This window comes from Leopardus geoffroyi, chromosome C1 (genome assembly GCF_018350155.1).
Source record: "Leopardus geoffroyi isolate Oge1 chromosome C1, O.geoffroyi_Oge1_pat1.0, whole genome shotgun sequence".
NCBI classification, from domain to species: Eukaryota; Metazoa; Chordata; class Mammalia; order Carnivora; family Felidae; genus Leopardus; species Leopardus geoffroyi.
Genome location: NC_059328.1, coordinates 18916299 through 18935311, shown reverse-complemented (window position 1 = coordinate 18935311; position 19013 = coordinate 18916299). Strand labels below are relative to the sequence as shown.

The following is a 19013-nucleotide window of genomic DNA, read 5'->3' as shown; positions in this document are numbered from 1 at the left end:
TTGAGAAATTTAAGTTTCCACCATCTGGTTCCTCCATCTGTAAAAAGAGAAGGTGGACCTTCAACCTCTAAGGTGCCCTCCAGTTCTCTAAAAACCCACCGTGAATGACTGGCTGTGGGATGGCAACAACACGGCCATTTCTTTGAGTGTGTGTGGATGCCCAGGCAATATTCCAGACCATATGTGCTAGAAGCCCACATGGCTGGTAGGGAAAAGAGTATCACAAATTTAAATCATCTAAGAGGTATTTTGTGTTCCACGAAGGGCTAACTAGCAAGTTTTATGAAAGAAAACATTTCGAGCTGTAGTTCTGAAGAACACGGATCCCATAGTTATCTTTAGATTTATCCCATAGTAAATCTTTAAAAAAAGATTCCCATTTTGCCAAGATTCAGGAAGAGCCTGACAGATAATAGGGTTCCAAAGAGAAACAGACTATGAGAATTCGCGGTAGTTAATGTTTGTAATTATAATTGACCTTGCTGGGTCTATCTTGAGGTTGGTGGTTCAGTACAGAGATACGATGAAACTTGGAATCCAAATGACTGTCAAACCAACAACATAAAGTCCCGTCGCCAGAGTAAAGCCTAGTGTCAAGTCTCTATCCTCTTCCTCTTTCCTTCGATGGTGGATGTGAACTGTCAGCGTCCCGCCAGGACCATGTGTCATCGCTGAGTGACTGCCAACCCCTGCCTCCCCCATCAGTGGTACTGAAGGGACACTTCTGAGCAGCCTCGTGGCTGAAATCAGGAGCTTCTCTTCCGACAGGTTCACTCCCCCTTGGGAGACCCTCAGTGGCTACTGACACTGAAATGTTTGCAGAATTTTTGGCAAAACTGTAGAAACCAAACACAAAGTATAGCAAGAAAGAATTCTGGCCACCGTATAGATTTAAAAACATGAAAATGTTTATATCTTATTTAACATCTGACACAGAAGAAGCCACATTTACACAGACACATTAAATCTTCAGAGCACTGGAGTCACAGTTTTGGACCTTAGATATGACAAATGCTCATGTGAGATGTATCCGTAATTTCTTCTGTAATTGATTTTTACAAGTTATACCATGATAAGACTTAATTAAAGTTACTCATGTGGCATATTTTCAACATTTTATAAGTAAATCCAATGCTTACCACAATCGATTTTTGTTGCTTACACAGGAAGTTCTCATGATTTTAGTATTACACAAATTGAAGCTGAGACCACACTCAAAAATGAGCTTAGAAAATGGCATTACAAAAAACTGGGAGTGAGAAGTAAAAAACCCATGCAGGGCTGGTGCGCAGAAGTAAATCGGAGGTTTTCACTGCCATAGGTCTTCAGTGCGGCCAAACTTAAAAACCAGTCCCCTGCAAATGAAATCAGAAACATCACACCTAGTTGAGTTTGGGGCTAAAATGAGTATGTGAGATTTGGAAAATGGTGGGAAACTGGCAACAAAGACTTGACGAGTTGTATGAAAAAAGCCATGGAATGTATCAGAATAGACACTGATCATGTGCAGTTACCCACCAACTCCACCACTGCCTTAGCTTCCAGGGGCTGAAGACGTATGTCACCCTTAGAAAGTTAACCAGAGTTTAGTAGGTAACCATACTATCATATTCATTCAACAAACCTTTCTTGAGTGTAGATGTGTTAGATGCTAGGGCTACAAAGATGAGTACGATACAGGGTCCCTGCCCTCAAGTTGTTCACGTTCTTGATGACACAGCGTGGTAATGGCGAGAGAGGTGAGGAAGGGGGAGGAGGTATTTATACCACATGTTGAGGGAGCACAGAAGCCTATAGAATTTATTCAGCCTGAATGTGTTAGAAAAGGAGTTACAGGGGCAGTAATATTTGAGATGGGCTTTGAGGGGCAAGCAGGAGTCTGAATGGGAGATTTGCAGGGACAGAAGCTAGTTTGATGAAGGAAGAGGTTTCAGGAGAGGAAACAGTAGATCAAAAGGCAAAGAGGAAGAAAAGACCACGGGGCCTCGGGAAGAGCCCAGGAGGAAAAGCCCAGGAGACTGTGGCGTCAGGAACACGCACACACAGAACATACGATCCAGGGTTTAGGGGGGGAGCTATCTACAGCTCTCTTCAAGGTTTCAACTTAAGAGGGGCAAGAGGGCAATTACACACATAAGAAGATACCTGTCTAGGTCTAGATCTGTAGATACACATAAAGGTGTCTGAGGTGCAGAACAGGAAGAGTCCAGTACAGCTAGATTAGAGCTTAAGGGGTAAGAAAGAGAGGGAATGGAGGTGGCCAGGATTTGGTAAGCCAATTGACCAGGGTGGCAAACTGCCCACAGGGGCTTTCCGAGTCTTAAGTGAGTCAAGAGGGCAGTGCCAGCCTGTGCGCTCTACTCCAGGGAGCAACTGACCCCCCTCTCGGCCGATTTCTGAAATGGGGTTATGCTGAGCTGCGTCCCCTACTTGAAAGAAACAACTATTCGCCTCCAGCTGATGGTTGCCATGCGAGGCTCAGGATCGTCAGATCTTCCAGTTTTTGAAGAAAAGCCAAAAATTCAGATTTTGATGTAAAAATCTCTTGATTCTGAACCGTCAGCTCAATAAAACAGAAAATACTGTACAGGATAAACAAGACAGAACTGTGGACAGAATCTTGCGGGATGGCCGCTAGTGTTGAGTTCTGGAGACAGTTGCAAGTTTTGAAAAATTTTAACAAGGGAAATGACAGGATTAGAGCCATGTTTTTAGAAGGAAAAGTGACACAGGAAAACTGGATTCAAGGGAGGAACCAATCAGGGATGTGAACTGCTCAGGACGGGATGGTGGTGACCGAACAGGAGAAATGGACAACAAGGGCACAAGTTTAAGACAATTCAGAGGCAGGTTCACTGGGCCTTGGATGTGGGGGGCCAGCGTGAGGGCGAAACTGAAGACGGAAGCAGACGCCAGTGGCATATGGAGGTTTTCATTTTGTTTTCTCATCTGTTTCCCAGTTAGCAGTGTATACTTAAGGTTAAGCCTACAATCCTAATGATCAGTTTACCCTTAGAAAAATAAACACTTGAGCGTCTTTTGATGAAAACAAAAATGCAACCAGGAAACGGTCTATACACTCTCGCAAGTATGTTAATGTCTCTTTATAAAGGATTTCCTAAATGCTCCAAAAAGTGATCTGGTCTCTATCTTCTGGTTAGGATGAGGCAGGCCTCCACCCTCCAGAGAGCCTGAATGCGACACACTTCAGAATACTACCCAACAGATGTAAATTGTAATCTGAAGAGTTTCTTGGGCAAAAGCCAGTCCCTCCTACACTGTCAGATGGTCACCTTTGGTACTGACATCTGTGTCTGATTTCTGAAACTGTAATTTCTCGGCTGTTGCTGAGTATTGTTCTGTTACGAATCAGAATGGTAGGCAATCAGCTACAACTATCCTAGTAGCAGTGCCTATTTGCTGAATTTGATTTCACTTTGCTTATAGTATTTTCAAAAACCCAAATTCCTTTTTAGACTTAATAGGGACAACAGGACCAAATGAGAAACTAACCAAACTTGTTGCATTATTAAAAGGAATTTATCGTAATTTGAGACGAGTCCATGACTGGTTTCCGAGGTTTTGTGACATATGAAAACTGCTGTATGAACTTAGTGTTTCTTCTCTCATTGGAAGAGATACACATTTCCCGAAAATCTTCCCCCTCAATCCTCTGTTCCTCCGTGCTGTGACAGAGTGACTTCTCTGCCACAAGCAGCATCTCAGCGTGGAAACTGTTTCATCCTTTATCACTGCCAGAGTAAATAATGATAAAGAAGGCTGCTGTTTGCCCCTCCCTGGCTGGTTCTCAGTAAATCCCCTCCCTAGGAAGCTTTTCTTGCGCACCCTTATGCTGCCTTCCTTTGGCTGAAGTTGTGGGGTACTTAGTTCTCGGGGCACCTCTACCGCTGGGGACATACGGGAGTAGCGAGCTCAGGGTGCTTGGTCCTTCCTTACAGATGCCCAAGCCTCAGCACCGCAGCTTGAAATGACAAGAAATCCTAACTATCAACGCTGTCTTTCTCATAAGCATGCTACACTACCCTAAAAAATAACAAACGTCCTCAAATTTTATTTCATACGTTGAGGAATGAGGTTTACTCATGCTGCATTCTTGAAGTCTAGTGTTACACTCTAAAAAAAGGACGGGGGAGGAGGGAAACAGAACTAACACTAAACAACCGGTTGCGGACAGCAAAAGGAGAAAACGCCAACTGAATTCACCCCAGATTTCAAATGTCATCATCCCAGTAGCTGGAGCTTGAACTCGAGCCAGCCTCAGTTCTAGCCGGACGATCTCAGACAAGGAGCCTACCTTCTCTGTGCTTGTTCTCACATATAATATGGGGATGACGGGGTGTCCTCCAGAGCTGTGCCGGGGATTGGCTGAGAGCATACAGGTAAAACACTAAGAAAGGTGCCTCATGGGGCACCTGGGTGGCTCAGTCAGTTGAGCGACTGACTTCGCCTCAGGTCATGATCTCACAGTCTGGGAGTTTGAGCCCCGCGTCGGGCTCTGTGCTGACAGCTCAGAGCCGGGAGCCTGCTTCGGATTCTGTGTCTCCCTCTCTCTCTCTCTTCCTCCCCTGCTCATGCTCTGTCTCTGTCTCAGAAATAAACATTAAAAAAAATAAATAAATAAAAGAAAGGTGCCTCGTGCATAATAATTGCTCAATTAACTTTGGTCATTATTATTTTCCACATAAAATCAGTGGCTTAACTTTTTGTTTTGTTTATTGTTTGTTTATTTTGTTATTGTTATTATTGTATTGTTTTGTTATTGTTGTTGTTCTTTAGGTTTTCTCCACTAGTTTTATAAGAATGACCCAAAGATGTTGTGCCTCTTGCCACTCCTAAGTTCACACTTTTTTTTTTTAAGGTTAATTTATTGGGGGGGGGGGGGAAGGAGGGAGAACCAGCAGGGGAGGGGCAGGGAGAGGGGGACAGAGGATCTGAAGTGGGCTCTATGATGACAGCAGAGAGGGGCTCCAATCATGAACTGCGAGATCATGACCTGAGCTGATGTCTGATTCTCAATGAACTGAGCCATTCAGGCATCCCTAAGTTCACATTTGTCTTATTTCCAAACTGATTTTATAAAATTCCAAGAATTCCTGGTGAAGGAAGAAGTCTGAATATCACTGCTGAATGTTACTGAATGGCAACAATTAGCATTTCACGAGTGGTTCAAGTAGATACGGGGCTTCGATTTCCCCTTTTGGGGGGGTGGGTAGGAAGGAGCAGAGAAGGAAAGTCTGACCATGGACTGTCCTACAACATACAGTAGTGTTTGAACCTTTTTTGGATTAGGGACTTCTTTGAATATCTGGTGAAAGCCATAGATCTCTTCCCAGAAACAAGCTGAAACACCAGTGTCTTGCATATACAAATGTCTGGTGGTTCCCCATCTTCAGATTCCTACTCATGGTATGATGGTTAAGAATCCCTGATGCAGAAGATAAAGAGAAGCTGTGGTGGGGCTGGGGTTGGGGAGGCTAAGGCCAGGGAAAAGGGCAGACCCTTAGTTTCCCTAAAGAGTGAACATTGAAGAAGATTATTGATAAACGTATTAAGGTTTTTAGGGGATTTTAAAAAAAATTCTTAAATGTTTATTTATTTTTGAGAGAGACAGAGACAGAATGCGAGTGGGTTAGGGGCAGAGAGAGAGGGAGACATAGAATCCGAAGCAGGCTCCAGACTCCGAGCGGTCAGCACAGAACCCGACACAGGGCTCGAGCTCATGAGCTGTGAGATCATGACCTGAGCCGAAGTCAGTCACTCAACCGACTGAGCCACCCAGGTGTCCCTTTTTAGGGGATTTTTTAATCTTTTAATTTGTCATTGCATCAGAAGGATAAAGAATGTTAGGACTTCTCCACACCTCAAATCTCATGCATAAGTTCTAGTAACACCAAGGATAAAAAGAACTATAAAATGCACTCGGAAACAAAATTGTAAGGAGAAAGGGTTTTAAGCAGGCTTTCACTGAAAGCAACTGTTAGAGATACAGATTTAACATGAACATTGTCCTGATGAATGGATAAAGAAGATGTGGTATATATACATATACAATGGAGTATTACTCGGCAATCAAAAAGAATGAAATTTTGCCATTGGCAACTATGCGGATGGAACTGGAGGGTATTATGCTAAGCGAAATGAGTCAGAGAAAGACAGATATCATGACTTCACTCACATGAGGACTTTAAGATACAAAACAGATAAACATAAGGTAAGGGAAGCAAAAATAATGTAAGAACAGAGAGGGAGACAAACCATAAGAGACTCTCAAATACAGAGAACAAACAGGGTTGCTGGAGGGGTGTTGGGTGGGGGGATGGGCTAAATGGGTGATGGGTTATTAAGGAGGGCACCTGTCAGGATGAGCACTGGGTGTTACATGGAAGTGATGAATCACTAAATTCTATTCTAAATTCTATTCTAAATTTTATTCTAAATTCTATAATATATATATATATGTATATATATATATATTTTTTTTTATTGGAAAAAAAGAATGTAAACACTCTTTTTAAAGAAAAGAAACATAGGCAAATAATAAAGAATAAAATAAAATGAACATAGTCAGTGTTACGTAACTAAATCTACACAAATCATAGTTCCTCATTAAAGGGGACATGGTTGCAGTTTAAAAAACCAGTGTATGTTCCCAAGGTTGGCAACGAACCAACTCATGTATTAAAATATCTTTCTCAGCCTCATTCTTTACATGTTATGACATAGCATGGGGGAGGGGCACTGGACAGGGTAAATTTAAGCAACTAAATATAGTAAGTGACTTAAAAGAAACAATTATAAAAAAAGAATTAAGAAAATAGGATGAAGAATGCAAAATAAACTTACCCAAAAAAGATGAAGGCATTTTGGAAAAATACAGCAATTCCAGGATATACGATGGCTTTTTCTGTAAAAATAGTTGCAAACATTTAGTTTCTGATATACTGGTGAACAGCGGTTTTCCTGCCTTACATAATTAAATTTTCTAGTAACCATGGTTGGTTTGAATATTTATTAAATGATGTAATACGTGTGACAGAGTCTAGCACTGGTTTAGTAAGTGATTCCTTCAATTAACAAATATTTAGCAAGTGCATATTATGTTCAGCATCGTTACGTGCTGAGAATATGGCAGTAAATAAAACAGGCAAAATATTTTTCATCTTCATGAAGCTAAACAATGTAGAAAATAAGGAGAAACAAATGAAGTGGGAAAAGGTAAGAGAAGTGTAGTGAATGATGACATTTAAAAAAAATGTTTATTTTTTTTATTTTGAGAGGGAGAGAGCACATGAGTGGGGGAGGGGCAGAGTGAGAGGGAGAGAGAGAATCCCAAGCAGGCTCCCTGCTGTCCACACAGAGCCCGATGTGGGGCTTGATCCCACAAACTGTGAGATCATGAGTAGAGCCGAAATCAAGAGTTGGACACTTAACCAACTGAGCCACCCAGGTGCCCCCAGCTGCCCCTTGAATGATGGTATTTTATACAGGTGGCCAGGAAGAGCTCACAAGGAGGTGACACTGGCATAAGGTCAGGGAGGATGTGAGGGTAGGGACCATGCAGAAGCAGCAGAACAGAGGGCACAAACACCTGGAGGTGGGAACATATGGGCACATGAGAGGAATGGTCATGTGTGCAAAAGAGAGAAAAGCAGGAGACAGATGAGAAAAGTATGAGGGGCGAACTGGGCGTGCGTGTGTGCGTGCGTGTGTGTGTGTGTGTGTGAAGATCCTATAGAGCTCTGCAGTCATGGTGAGGGCTCTGGTTTTCATTCTGAGGGAGATGAGAAGCCAATGGAGGGTCTGAGCAGAAAAGTAACATGAGCTGACATATTTTAAGAGGATTCCTCTGGCTGCTGTGCTGAGGGGATGGGAGAGTAAAAGGGTAAGGGGAGAAACAGAGACCAAAGAGGAAGCTATTTTAGGAAGTCGGACAAGAGACTACAAGGGATTGAATGAGGGTGGCAGTAATGGAGATGGTAAAAAGTGGTGGGATTCAGGGGGCGCCTGGCCGGCTCAGTCAGTAGAGCGTGCAACTCTTCTTCTCGGGGTGGTGAGTTCAAGCCCTACACTGGGTGTAGAGATTACTTAAAAAAAAAATCCATAAAAATACAGTGGTGGGATTCAGGATATATTTTAACAGCAGAATCAATAGGATTTGCTGATGGACTGATGTGGGGTGAGAGAGAACAAGAGGTACCATCTTTGACAGGCCTTAATCACCCAGTTTTTGGCCTGAACATTTGGAGGGACAGAGTGGCCACTAGTGACTGCCAGGGGAACATTTGTTCCAATTTATCCCAGACTGAAGTTGAAATTCTCCTAAGTTTCTACTACTGGAGCCAAGGTGTGATGAATAGATAAATTATCAACTTTTTCTCAGAATAGTTTTAACTTAATCTGATTACTGTAACAGCTGGTTTGCATAGGCCTTCACTACTACAAGGCCGCATTAAATATTCCGTATTAGTGGTAACAATGGCTCATAAAGATCCTACAGAAAGGCAACTTATAAAATTACACATCTCCTGATAATAATTCTCAAAGCATAACTTGACTCCAGAAGCCTTTAGGAAAAAAAATCACTAAAAACTCTAGGAGATAAACACTTTCCTACAAAAAGGGGCTCTGTATTAATAACAGCTATATCCAGGAAAGAAGAATTACAAATAATATTATTTACTTCTTTAGGCTCTTTTATGTTTTCAGTATTCTACAATAAACAAGTATTATGGAATTCAGATAAAAAAGTAACATTTTTGTTTTTAAAATATGGTGATAAAAGATTTCGTAGCAGCAAGAGAACTACTTAAGGTATCATGTAAAATGCAGAAGCCTGTGTTCGAAACTTTATTTATAGTATGATTATAACTACACAAAAACACAAAAGAGGAGACCAAAGGAAATACACCAAAACATTTCAGAGCAGTACGTTATTATAGTCTGCTATAGTTGTTTTTTTTCTTTTCTACATTTTTGGTAACATGGTTTGAGTAATAACTTACATGAGCAACAAAAAACATACATATTTAAAAAAGACTATCATTCCTGTCTATAAGACTTAAAAGATCTTCCTAAAAATTCAGGAAACCCACGATTTTAATCCAAGAATTACATTTTGTTCAAAGAAATAAAGGGTTAAAATATGGGCTAGTTTAGATCTCTGCTGGTCCGGTTTTTGCAAATCATTAATACCATATTTTTACTGTGAAAAGCATAGTCAATTTTACCTGGAACATTAAGGGATTTTCGTATTTTTCCGGGGTCCCTCAAGGTGAAATTTCAACCAGGGATCTAAGAGCAGGCCTTTTCCTGTAGGCCTTGCTTTAAAGTGGCCTGATACTTGCACATTAAGTGCTCATTTACTTTCTATCTAGAAGGAGATGATGTCATAGTACCAGGGAGGCTAACCTCAATAAATTTTAATTATAGGATGTTAGAGCTTTGCATAGATATCATTCATCAAGTCAAAACTTGCCAAATAGCTTGAGAACATATATATTCTGCTTTTGAGGTTTTTGGAAGCCAACGAGAAGCAAGGTTTGGAGCTGTGTCCCATTACTTCTAGGCTCTATTCAAAGGAAAAAAAAAACAAAAAACAAAACAGAAGAAAGGAATACCAAAAACATACCAAATGAACAAAATACTGATAGGGTGAAGGGAGTTCCCAGGCATAAATGCTAATAGCTGACCCATCTAGATAAAAAAAAAAAAAAAGCTTTATTCTAAAATAACCTGGGGTGTCCGGGTGGCTCAGTCAGTTAAGCCTCCAACTTCGGCCAGGTCATGATCTTCTTCTGGTTCATGAGTTCAAGCCCCACATTGGGCTCTCTGTTGTCAGGACAGAGCCCGCTTTGGATCCTCTGTATTTCTCTGTCTCTGCCCCTCCCCAGCTTGTTCTGTGTCTCTCTGTCTCTCTCTCTCTCGGAATAAATAAACTTACAAAAAAATAAATAAATAAAAATTAAAATTAAAAAACCAACTTTTGAGGCGCCTAGGTGGCTCAGTCGGTTAAGTGTCCAACTCTTGGTTTCGACTCAAGTCATGATCTTACATCTCATGGTCTGTGAGACTGAGCCCTGGGTCTGGCTCCAAGCTGACAACACAGAGTCTGCTTGGGATTCTCTCTCTCCCTTGCTCTCTGCCCCTCCCCCGTGCACGCTCACTCTCTCTCAAAATAAACAAATAAAATAACCAACTTTAATGCACAACTTCAGTAATCCACTGAAGTAAAATGTAAACTATTTTCTCTTACCTTTAGCAACATAACCTCCAAAGAGAATCCACATAGATGCAATCAGAGATCCAAAGGCCAGCATGAAACCAATGAACAGCCAGATGCGAGCACCTTAAAAGAAATAACATTTTACCAGAATTGTTTCTCATGTGGCAGCAGTCAGTTCAATCAACTTTTCAAAAGGAAAGCAAAAACCAAAACAGAAAAAATGTATCATTGCCATTTAAAATCTAAAATAAGAATGAAAGATGTGCTGAGTATCTTTCATCAGTGCAGACGTTGGCCTTCTTCCTGTTGGCTGGTCTGTATTCTAAGTGCCTATAATTAATCTCCTTAAATATGAATACTGAGAAAAACTCCTCAACCATCCTATAAAAATCTCACAAAATATGTTTCATATTTACAGGCTCATTCTCCATATATTTTTAGAAATTGTACTCCAAAATTTAGACTCCTCCAAGAGAACTTTGAGGCAATAACATGTGTATACTGAGCAAAAAATTCATATTCAGTGATAGATGAATAGGTAAGTCAGGCAGCAAAATAAATTCAAACTTACTGTGACTGGTGCTTAGGAAAGCTACATTAAAATTATGTTAATAGAGGAGGACAAACAAGGTTTAAATCACATTTATATAATATTTATGAAGATTTGCTATAAAATAAACAGCCTTAGATGAACTGACATGACTTTAATTGGCACGAATACATTTTAATAAAAACACTGCCCTCTTCCATACAGCAAAGCAAATAGAATGCTGTATTTAATTTCTGATTTCATCTCCAAAACATAAGAGCATTATGAAAATAATAAGCTGACAGTTTTAGATATGGTATTAAATACAACGGACTCTGGCCCCCCGAGCTGTGCTAGCTAACCAGTGTTAGTCAGAGATGCGAGGGCCACATTCTAGTCCTGGCTCTAGCTATCACTGGCTTAGCAGTATCAGCGCTGGCCGCTGACATCTGTCTGTTCGTTTACAGTTCACGGTTATGGCAGGTCAGGGCTCCTGTATCTCTGCTACTTAAGTTCATCTGCAGAGACAGTGAACCAGAGAGTCTGAGAGTGTAGATCGGAGCTGACTCCTGCAGCTTCTCCGGTTTCATTAAAAAAAGAAAAAGAAAAAAAGTCACCTGAATTTTGCCTAAATGTATTTATTTGTAGGTTTCCTTTTTGTATGGATGTAATATTTTGTTTACCATTTAAATTGCTTACTAAATGTGCCCCCCATGTCTTTGCGTATACGGGACTCTCGAGGAAGCCGACCCACACGCATGCTGAATTTGGCCTCCCTTGGGTGCGCGGCCCAGGAGTCTCAGTGGAGAGGGAAGGGAGTGGGTGAACCTAAGCACCAAAATTCTATTACTCTACTCCGTTTTGCAAGATGCAAAGAGTTCTGGACGTTGGTTACACAATGATGTGAATGCATTTACGACTACTGAACTGTATACTTAAAAATGGTTAAGATGGTACAATTTATGTTGTGTATTTCAAAACACACCCCAAGTACTATGATTCTAAACTATTTCAAAAATGCCAATCCAATCAAGTGAGGCTGGCAAAAAAGAGAAGAAAATAATTTATATGGTATAGCTTAAAGTACTAGAAGTTCTATTTTGCACATGGATTCTTTTATTAGCTATTGTCTTTTACTGCCCGTGGTACATATTATTGCATGGGGTTATATACTCAAGACTGTGTACCCTATACTATACAGCCGACTTCGATTAAATGTGACTTGTACCTTATGCCTTGAAACCTATAGCCTCTGTTCTAGACAGGCCTCCATCCTATTTCTGATGTGAAGGGGTTAGACGAGTGGTCCTTCCATGTAGAATTCTCACTTTTAAGGATGTATACGGTAAGATGTCGTTTACACCTATTTACCTGTTTGACCCAGGCAACCTTCACTGTAACTATCACCTCGGACTTGTCCATTTGATACTGCATTAATCCTGTGTGAATAAAATAAAGCCAAGATATCACGGTCTTTGACTCCAAGAGGAAACTACCCACGACATCAAATCACTAGAGCCGATAAGCTAGAGTGCCTCAAATGCAAGGTGAGGCCTCATGAGTCTTGAGTAATGGGCTCATGTAAACTTAAGCAAGTCCCTTGAAACAGATACCGTCTAAGCAGTGGTGACAGCCCCAGACCAGCAGAATTAACATCACCCGGGAACTGATTACAGAGAAAATTCCCCAGCCCCACCCTAGACTTACTGAGGCAGAAACTCTGGGCAAGGGGCCCAGCAATTTGAGTTTTCACAAGTCCTTCAGGTGATTCTGACGCTTACTAACATTTGAGAGTGAAATTTTCAAAATTATGTCTCATTTGTTAAAGTTTGAGAGTGAAATCCTCAAAATGATCTTGCTAAGATGGAACCATCTTTAGCTTTGGTTCTATCTAGCTTTCCATTTGTGCAAACGCCACCTGTAACATGCATGCTGACAAAACAGAGAGAGCATGGTCCCTAGACAACCCCAAAGTACTTAAAATTGGCTTAGGAATGAGGGGTTTTTTGGGGGATAATTCTGTACTAAGGTCCAATGTTTGGAGAAATAATTATACTTCAAGCGAAACAACAGCTTTTTGCTCTGAAGACATTATCAAAGGGATTCAAGTGGTAAAATGTTGGGTTATTTTTAGCCCCTGATACACGTTCCAAACAGGAAATCTTTCGTTAACTTTCACAGAGAACCACTCTAAATCGAGATAACCTGGGTTTCTTTAGAAGTAATTGTTCAAAAATTTAAACATCACAGGACAATGTTAACAATATATCAAGTTAAGAAGTTATAAAATTTTAGGGGCGCCTGGGTGGCGCAGTTGGTTAAGCGTCCGACTTCAGCCAGGTCACGATCTCGTGGTCCATGAGTTCGAGCCCCGCGTCAGGCTCTGGGCTGATGGCTCAGAGCCTGGAGCCTGTTTCCGATTCTGTGTCTCCCTCTCTCTCTGCCCCTCCCCCGTTCATGCTCTGTCTCTCTCTGTCCCAAAAATAAATAAACGTTGAAAAAAAAAATTAAAAAAAAAAAGTTATAAAATTTTATACACACTATTATCTGTGTGTATATCTATATATCTCTCCACTCGTGTGTGTGTGTGTGTGTGTGTGTGTGTGTGTGTGTGTGTCTACCACTAGAATGTAAGCTTCATGAGGGCAAGGACTGTGTCTACCTTGTTTCCCATTTTTATTCTCAGTGCCTGGCACAGGGCTTGGCACATAGCAGGTGCCCAATAAATGTGTTGACTATGTGAACCCTAATTTTTTAAATAATAATATGAAGTCATAATATTCATTCAAATCTAAGTTTTAGAATGATCAAAATACTCATAATTATGTTCAGTGATCTCTATTATCAACCACATTATCTGGTACACAAAATAAATACATTTTAAAACAAGCATAGTTTTTTTTTTAATAAAAATTTTTAAAAATGTTTTACTTATTTTTTAGAGAGGAAAAGAGAGAGAGAGATAGCGCACAAGCAGGTGAGGGACAGAAAAAGAGAGGGAGAATCTGAAGCAGGCTCCGGGCTCTGAGCTGTCAGCACAGAGCCCAACGGGGGGCTCGAACCTACCAACCATGAGATCGTGACCTGAGCCAAAGTTGGACGCTTAACCTATTGAGACACCCAGGCGCCCCAAACAAGCTTAGTGTTTTTTAAAAATGCAGATGTTCTTGGGTTAGTGGTACTTTGCTCTTTTTTTTCTCCTTGCTGAGCCATCTCAATAAACTTTCTAGCCCTCTGTCAAACAGTCACGCCCCTGCCATGTCAGTCTCCACTATCAGGCACATTCTGAAATGAACAATCTCCATTTGCTCTCTGGCATTACTAATTTCACATATAATCTCAAACTTACACAAAAGATGTCAAGTACAGTTCAAGTAAATTTTGAAAGTTGCCAACCTGATGCTCCATCACCCTAGAAATGTGTATGTGTTTCCTACAAACAAGACAGTTTCAGAGAACAATACAAGCCTCGAAACTGGGATACTAACAATGATGCATTACCACCATCTAATCTTCAGACGTCATTCAAGTTCCCCAGTTGGCCCAATAATGCTCTTAACAGCAAAAGAGCAGAATCATGAAACACATTTCGTTCTCATGCCTCTTTAGTCTCCTCAGTTTTCTCTGGCTTTTATGACCTTGACCCTTTACTCCAGCCATCCTGGTCTCCTTGCCATGGAGCCTCTGTCCTTGCTATTCCATAGGACTGGAATGATCCTCTCTCATATAGCCCCACAATCACCTCCTTCATTTCTTCAAGTCTTTCCTATGAAAGCGCCTTCTTCATAAGGCCTTCCTTGACTCTACTGAAAATTTCTGTACCCTTGCTGACATCTATCTGCCTTCTCTGTGACACTTCCTGGTATCTCACAGGCTATATATACAATTTATTTCTCCTTGGTTACTCTCTGCCTCGCTCATTTGAGTATAAATTCCATAAGTGCATGGATTTCCTTCCTCCTGTTTTATTCACTGCTGTATTTCCTATACCTAGAGCAGAGGCTGGAACATAAAAGCTTAAAGAATATTTGTTGGCTGAGTGAATAAACAAACGCTTAGACAAAGGACACAGTTTCTGACCTAAATGTAGAGTCACAAACATCAGCAGTACAGAAGGAAGAGGAGAGAGGAGAGAAGCTGGGGGTGGCAGTGGAAGAGGAGAGGTGGAAGGGAGAAGAGGAAAGACAACGGTTGCTTTTCTTTGTAAGTCCTCTGCGAGTTGACTTTTAATCCATGTCCAATACGTTGATGACATTTAAAAATATGAACTCTACTCGACTACATGTAAGACATTTTTATTTTGTGGCGATCTACGTAAGTAGTGTGGACAGTGACACTTACATGAGGAAGGCTATGGTTGCTATGACACCACAGGCGTGGTACGAGTGGTTGAATTCTTCCATGGTGGGGTAAATGACAGCTGCATCTATGATAATCCACCAGCCTGTAAAAAACTAAAGCAGACACACACAAAAAATGTGACACTAGTGAGAAATTACAGTAACTTCCTATCTTACTAGCTAAAAAGAAAGCAAAGTATCTAAGAGACCCCTTCGGATGAATTTCAAAATTTTCTTAAATGTTCCGGCAGTTTCTCGCATATAATGTGCACGTGGCTTAACGCCTGAGGAAATATTTGATACCCTTAAGTCGGCCAGCAATTACCATGTAACGCGAACTTCTTTTCTAAGCCCACTTTGGTCATTATTTTATATTGTTGTAATAAAGTCTGTCATCTTATTGTGTGAACTGGAAATAAGTTGTAATAATCTCATGGCAGGAGAAAGGAAAAAAGTGATTCACATGCCAATCGACAGAAGGAGTGGCTTGTGGCTGATGTTATAAGCTTCCAGAAAGATGTTATCACTGAAGACAAAAAAAAATTATTCAAAACAATATGGGGAATAGTGATTGTTGGCAGCATTTGAGCTGTCCTCTTGGTGTCGTGAGATAGGTAAGGGCCCCGCAGTTCGCTTTTCCTTTCGATGCATTATAGTGCGGTGTATGGATGCTTTTACGTGTGAGGTTAAATTCAATTTAAACACGAAGTTATCATTTATCTTAATTGAATTTGGTTCTGGATATTATCAAGGGCCAATACATAAGGAAAAACATTAAAACTACACAAATATTAGCTAACCACAAACTTAAGAGTAAAATATTAACCAAATTCTGGTAAGTAACGGAGAAGGTTTTGAAAATAACACCGTACCCTACCCCCATTCCCAATCATGACCCAGTTAGCTCTGGGAACTGCCATCTTCTGGCAATTCTTTAAAAATAACTAATTTAGGCTAATCAAATTATTTTTATCAGGTTACAGACAGCTCCATACTCTATTAATGACATTTTAACCGGCTAGCCTGAGTACCTCTTTCATTTTTTTACCCTCATCTCAATGCTTTTATTCAAGATATTTTCTTCATAAACTAAAATGTAAAGTTTTTTTTTTTTTTTTGGATGTTTGTAAGAGCAGAATTTCTACAGTAGTTTTTTTTTTTGTTGTTTTTTTTTTAAAGATTCTATTTTTAAGTAATCTCTATGCCCAATGTGGGGCTTGAACTCACAACCCCGAGATCAAGAATCCCATGCTCTACGGACTGAGCCAGCCAGGTGCCCCTCTACAGTACTTTTATACTTTACTGTTACTTTGGAAAAATATAGGGTAATCATTTTTCATAAATTATAAATGTCAGAGACTAGGCAAAGAGGAGATATTTGAACTCGGATTTTCTTTTTTCAAGATTTATTTTTAAGTAATCTTAACACCCAGTGTGGGGCCTGAACTTAAACCCTGAGACCAACAGTCACATGCTCCACTGACTGAGCCAGCCAGGAGTCCCTAAACTTAGATTTTTGTTTGTTTATTTAAAATCCATTATTTAGAGCACATGACCACATAAGAGCATAAAACACAAATATCAGATGCCTTGAGGGATTTGCAATGTCAATAAAAATTTTACACTATAGATTACTTCTCGGCAATACACTTTAATGAGTTTCCTGGTTGGTTTTTGTTTTTCATTGAGATTGAGAAGAAAGTTAACTCTGGATTATGAAAAAAGTGCAACCATCTCTCTCCACTGGTTTTGACCTGTTTCTTTCTTAAACACTTACTGGTTACTTAATGTACTGACAAAAAGGAGGCATTATTCATATAATGAATAAATGTAGAAACCATTACTGTCTTATATACCATGCATTTAAAGAAAACCAACCATTCTACTAATCAATATCAAACCATAAGGTCAACTCTTAAAATGGAATAACTCAACCCCCGCATAAACAAAACATCAACATTTGTTAAAACAAATTTAGTGGTCAAAGATAAAATAAATAGTACATATTTAAAAACCTCATACAGAATTCAAAACACATAAAAACAAACAAAATAACGAATGGCCAAATTACCAATGACACTTACTAGAACACCAGCAGCAATGGAAGCAATAGTATTGCGCTTTTCCCCCCAGTCAATGCATTCTGAGCATCTCAAGCCTTCTAGAAATCCAGACATTTTTTCAAGTCACTTAAAAAAACAAACAGAAAAATCAACTAAATAAAGTACTTCTATTTACTTGCTTCAAACATGACTTCTGTTCCTAGAAGATAATTAAAAACAGCTCAGGGATAACTGAATAAAAGTGAAAGACTTTATTTTGGCTACATATACTTCTTCAGAATATTTAATTTTTGATGAATTTCCACATCAAAACTTTGGAAAACAAAATTTAGATTCATTTAGCTTATTATTTTTTTAATTTAAAAGATGGTTTTGGTATATTTAAGAACTAGGAACAAAGGTGGGTATCCAAATATTGAAAAAATGTATAACGATGATTAATTTTAATTCCAAACTAAGTTATTATGTGATTTTAACATTTACAATCCAGGGGCACTAACATAATGGAGAGACAATGATAGACTTTGGCTGAGGTAAAGCATGCAGTTAGATGAAAAAATACTTGTATTAGTAATTTTCACATTTTATCATAGGACATGTGTTTCTACTCAGATTAAGAAGTTAAACACTGCCCTACAGGTCTTCTACTCACATCCCGTCCTTTCACTTCATTATTTTTTCCTTCTCCAACCCTTTGTTTTAGTGTCACTTCCAGTAAAGAACACCAATTTCATTTTAATATCTGTTTCTGATTCTAACGGATGTTTTCCAGCCAAAAGAAAGCACAAAATTGAAGTTAATACTAATTCAGACGCGAAAACATCCGCTGTGATGAATCCCGACCTAACAAATCACATAAAACCATTCCTGCGAGCAGACCTAGGCAGACCTGGCCTAAAACCCATCCGCATTATCTCTATTTCAGAGCATGAAAAAGCCTGAATTACGTATAACTTGCTAATTATCAAGACACACCCAAACTCCTACCAGCGACTCTGAACCCGTCTGTTCAACTACTCTTGTAGCCAGCAATCCTGATTGTCCAAAAACATGACATTCCAAACAAGAGCAACGAGTCCAATCGTAACATCCCTTTTAAGCATTAAATATTAAAAACTGAGATTGTAACCAATACTAATATGTTTTTAAGACAAGCCCAGTTTTGACCATTCACCTTCGTTTTTCCCTGGGAGGAAGAGCAATCCAGTTTGTGTTAGTTTCGGTTCGTCTCAATGTCCCCGCCCCGAGCCCATCCGAGTCCACTTTTCTCAAGTTTATTACCGTCACACTGCCGCACAAACCCCGCCCCCAGGCTCGGGATTCTCGGTCCGCAGTGGACACGGGCTGGGAGGATGTGGGAACTCGTTCTAGCTCGGCCACCCCCTGCCGCGTGAACCCGCCGGTGACACTCCCTCTCGGGGGCTGTTTCTCCAACCCTAAAGGAGGGGACCGCGGAGACGCCGGAGGGACCCCGCGACGTCCCGGGGAGGGGCGCGGTCCGGCAGCCGGACGGAGGAAGCGTCCGGGAAGGGTCCAGGGAGGCACAACCCGAGCCCGCAGCCTCCCAGAGGGTGGAGGCGATGACTCGGTCGGCACCGGCCGGGCAGACGGGCCCGGGCCCGAGCCCTCTCCGGCCTGTGGCGGCGACCCCCTCCCCCACTCCCGCCCGGCACTTACGGCCAGCCCCGCCAGGGCAGTGAGTCCCGAGCCAGGTGTCACGCCGCGCGCGGCCGCCTCACTTTCCCCTAGTTTGCAGCCAAGAAAACAAAACAGCCACCCGCCGCCGGGTACCCGGATGAAGCAGCACCGCCCCCCGGGGCTCGGTCGCGCATGCGGAG

General features: G+C 40.9%; 1 protein-coding gene across 2 annotated transcripts; it reads right to left on the bottom strand.

The window, feature by feature from the left end:
• Window positions 1-886: 886 nt before the first annotated feature.
• TMEM50A (transmembrane protein 50A) lies at window positions 887-19002 on the bottom strand. Of its 2 annotated transcripts, none has more exons than XM_045476114.1 (7): window positions 18853-19002; window positions 17197-17301; window positions 15114-15226; window positions 12144-12211; window positions 10274-10366; window positions 6865-6925; window positions 887-1355 (listed from the first exon to the last, which is right to left on the bottom strand). In XM_045476114.1, exons 2-7 carry the CDS (start codon window positions 17287-17289, stop codon window positions 1310-1312), a joined length of 474 nt encoding a protein of 157 aa, XP_045332070.1. In that variant the 5' UTR covers window positions 17290-17301; window positions 18853-19002; the 3' UTR covers window positions 887-1309. The 2 variants fall into 2 exon arrangements, with proteins under 2 accessions (XP_045332070.1, XP_045332071.1); XM_045476115.1 differs by lacking the exon at window positions 18853-19002 and adding an exon at window positions 18350-18472.
• Window positions 19003-19013: the final 11 nt, after the last annotated feature.

Bases quoted from the DNA above. Each gene is read 5' to 3' on its own strand.
- TMEM50A (XM_045476114.1), bottom strand. From the start codon at position 17,289: ATGTCTGGATTTCTAGAAGGCTTGAGATGCTCAGAATGCATTGACTGG. The intron at 12,212-15,113 runs GTAAGTGTCACT...TTATTCACACAG, and splicing joins GCAACCATAGCCTTCCTCAT to GATTAATGCAGTATCAAATG. The intron at 1,356-6,864 runs GTAAGTTTATTT...TTTCATTTGCAG, and splicing joins AATGCCTTCATCTTTTTTGG to GGGACTGGTTTTTAAGTTTG.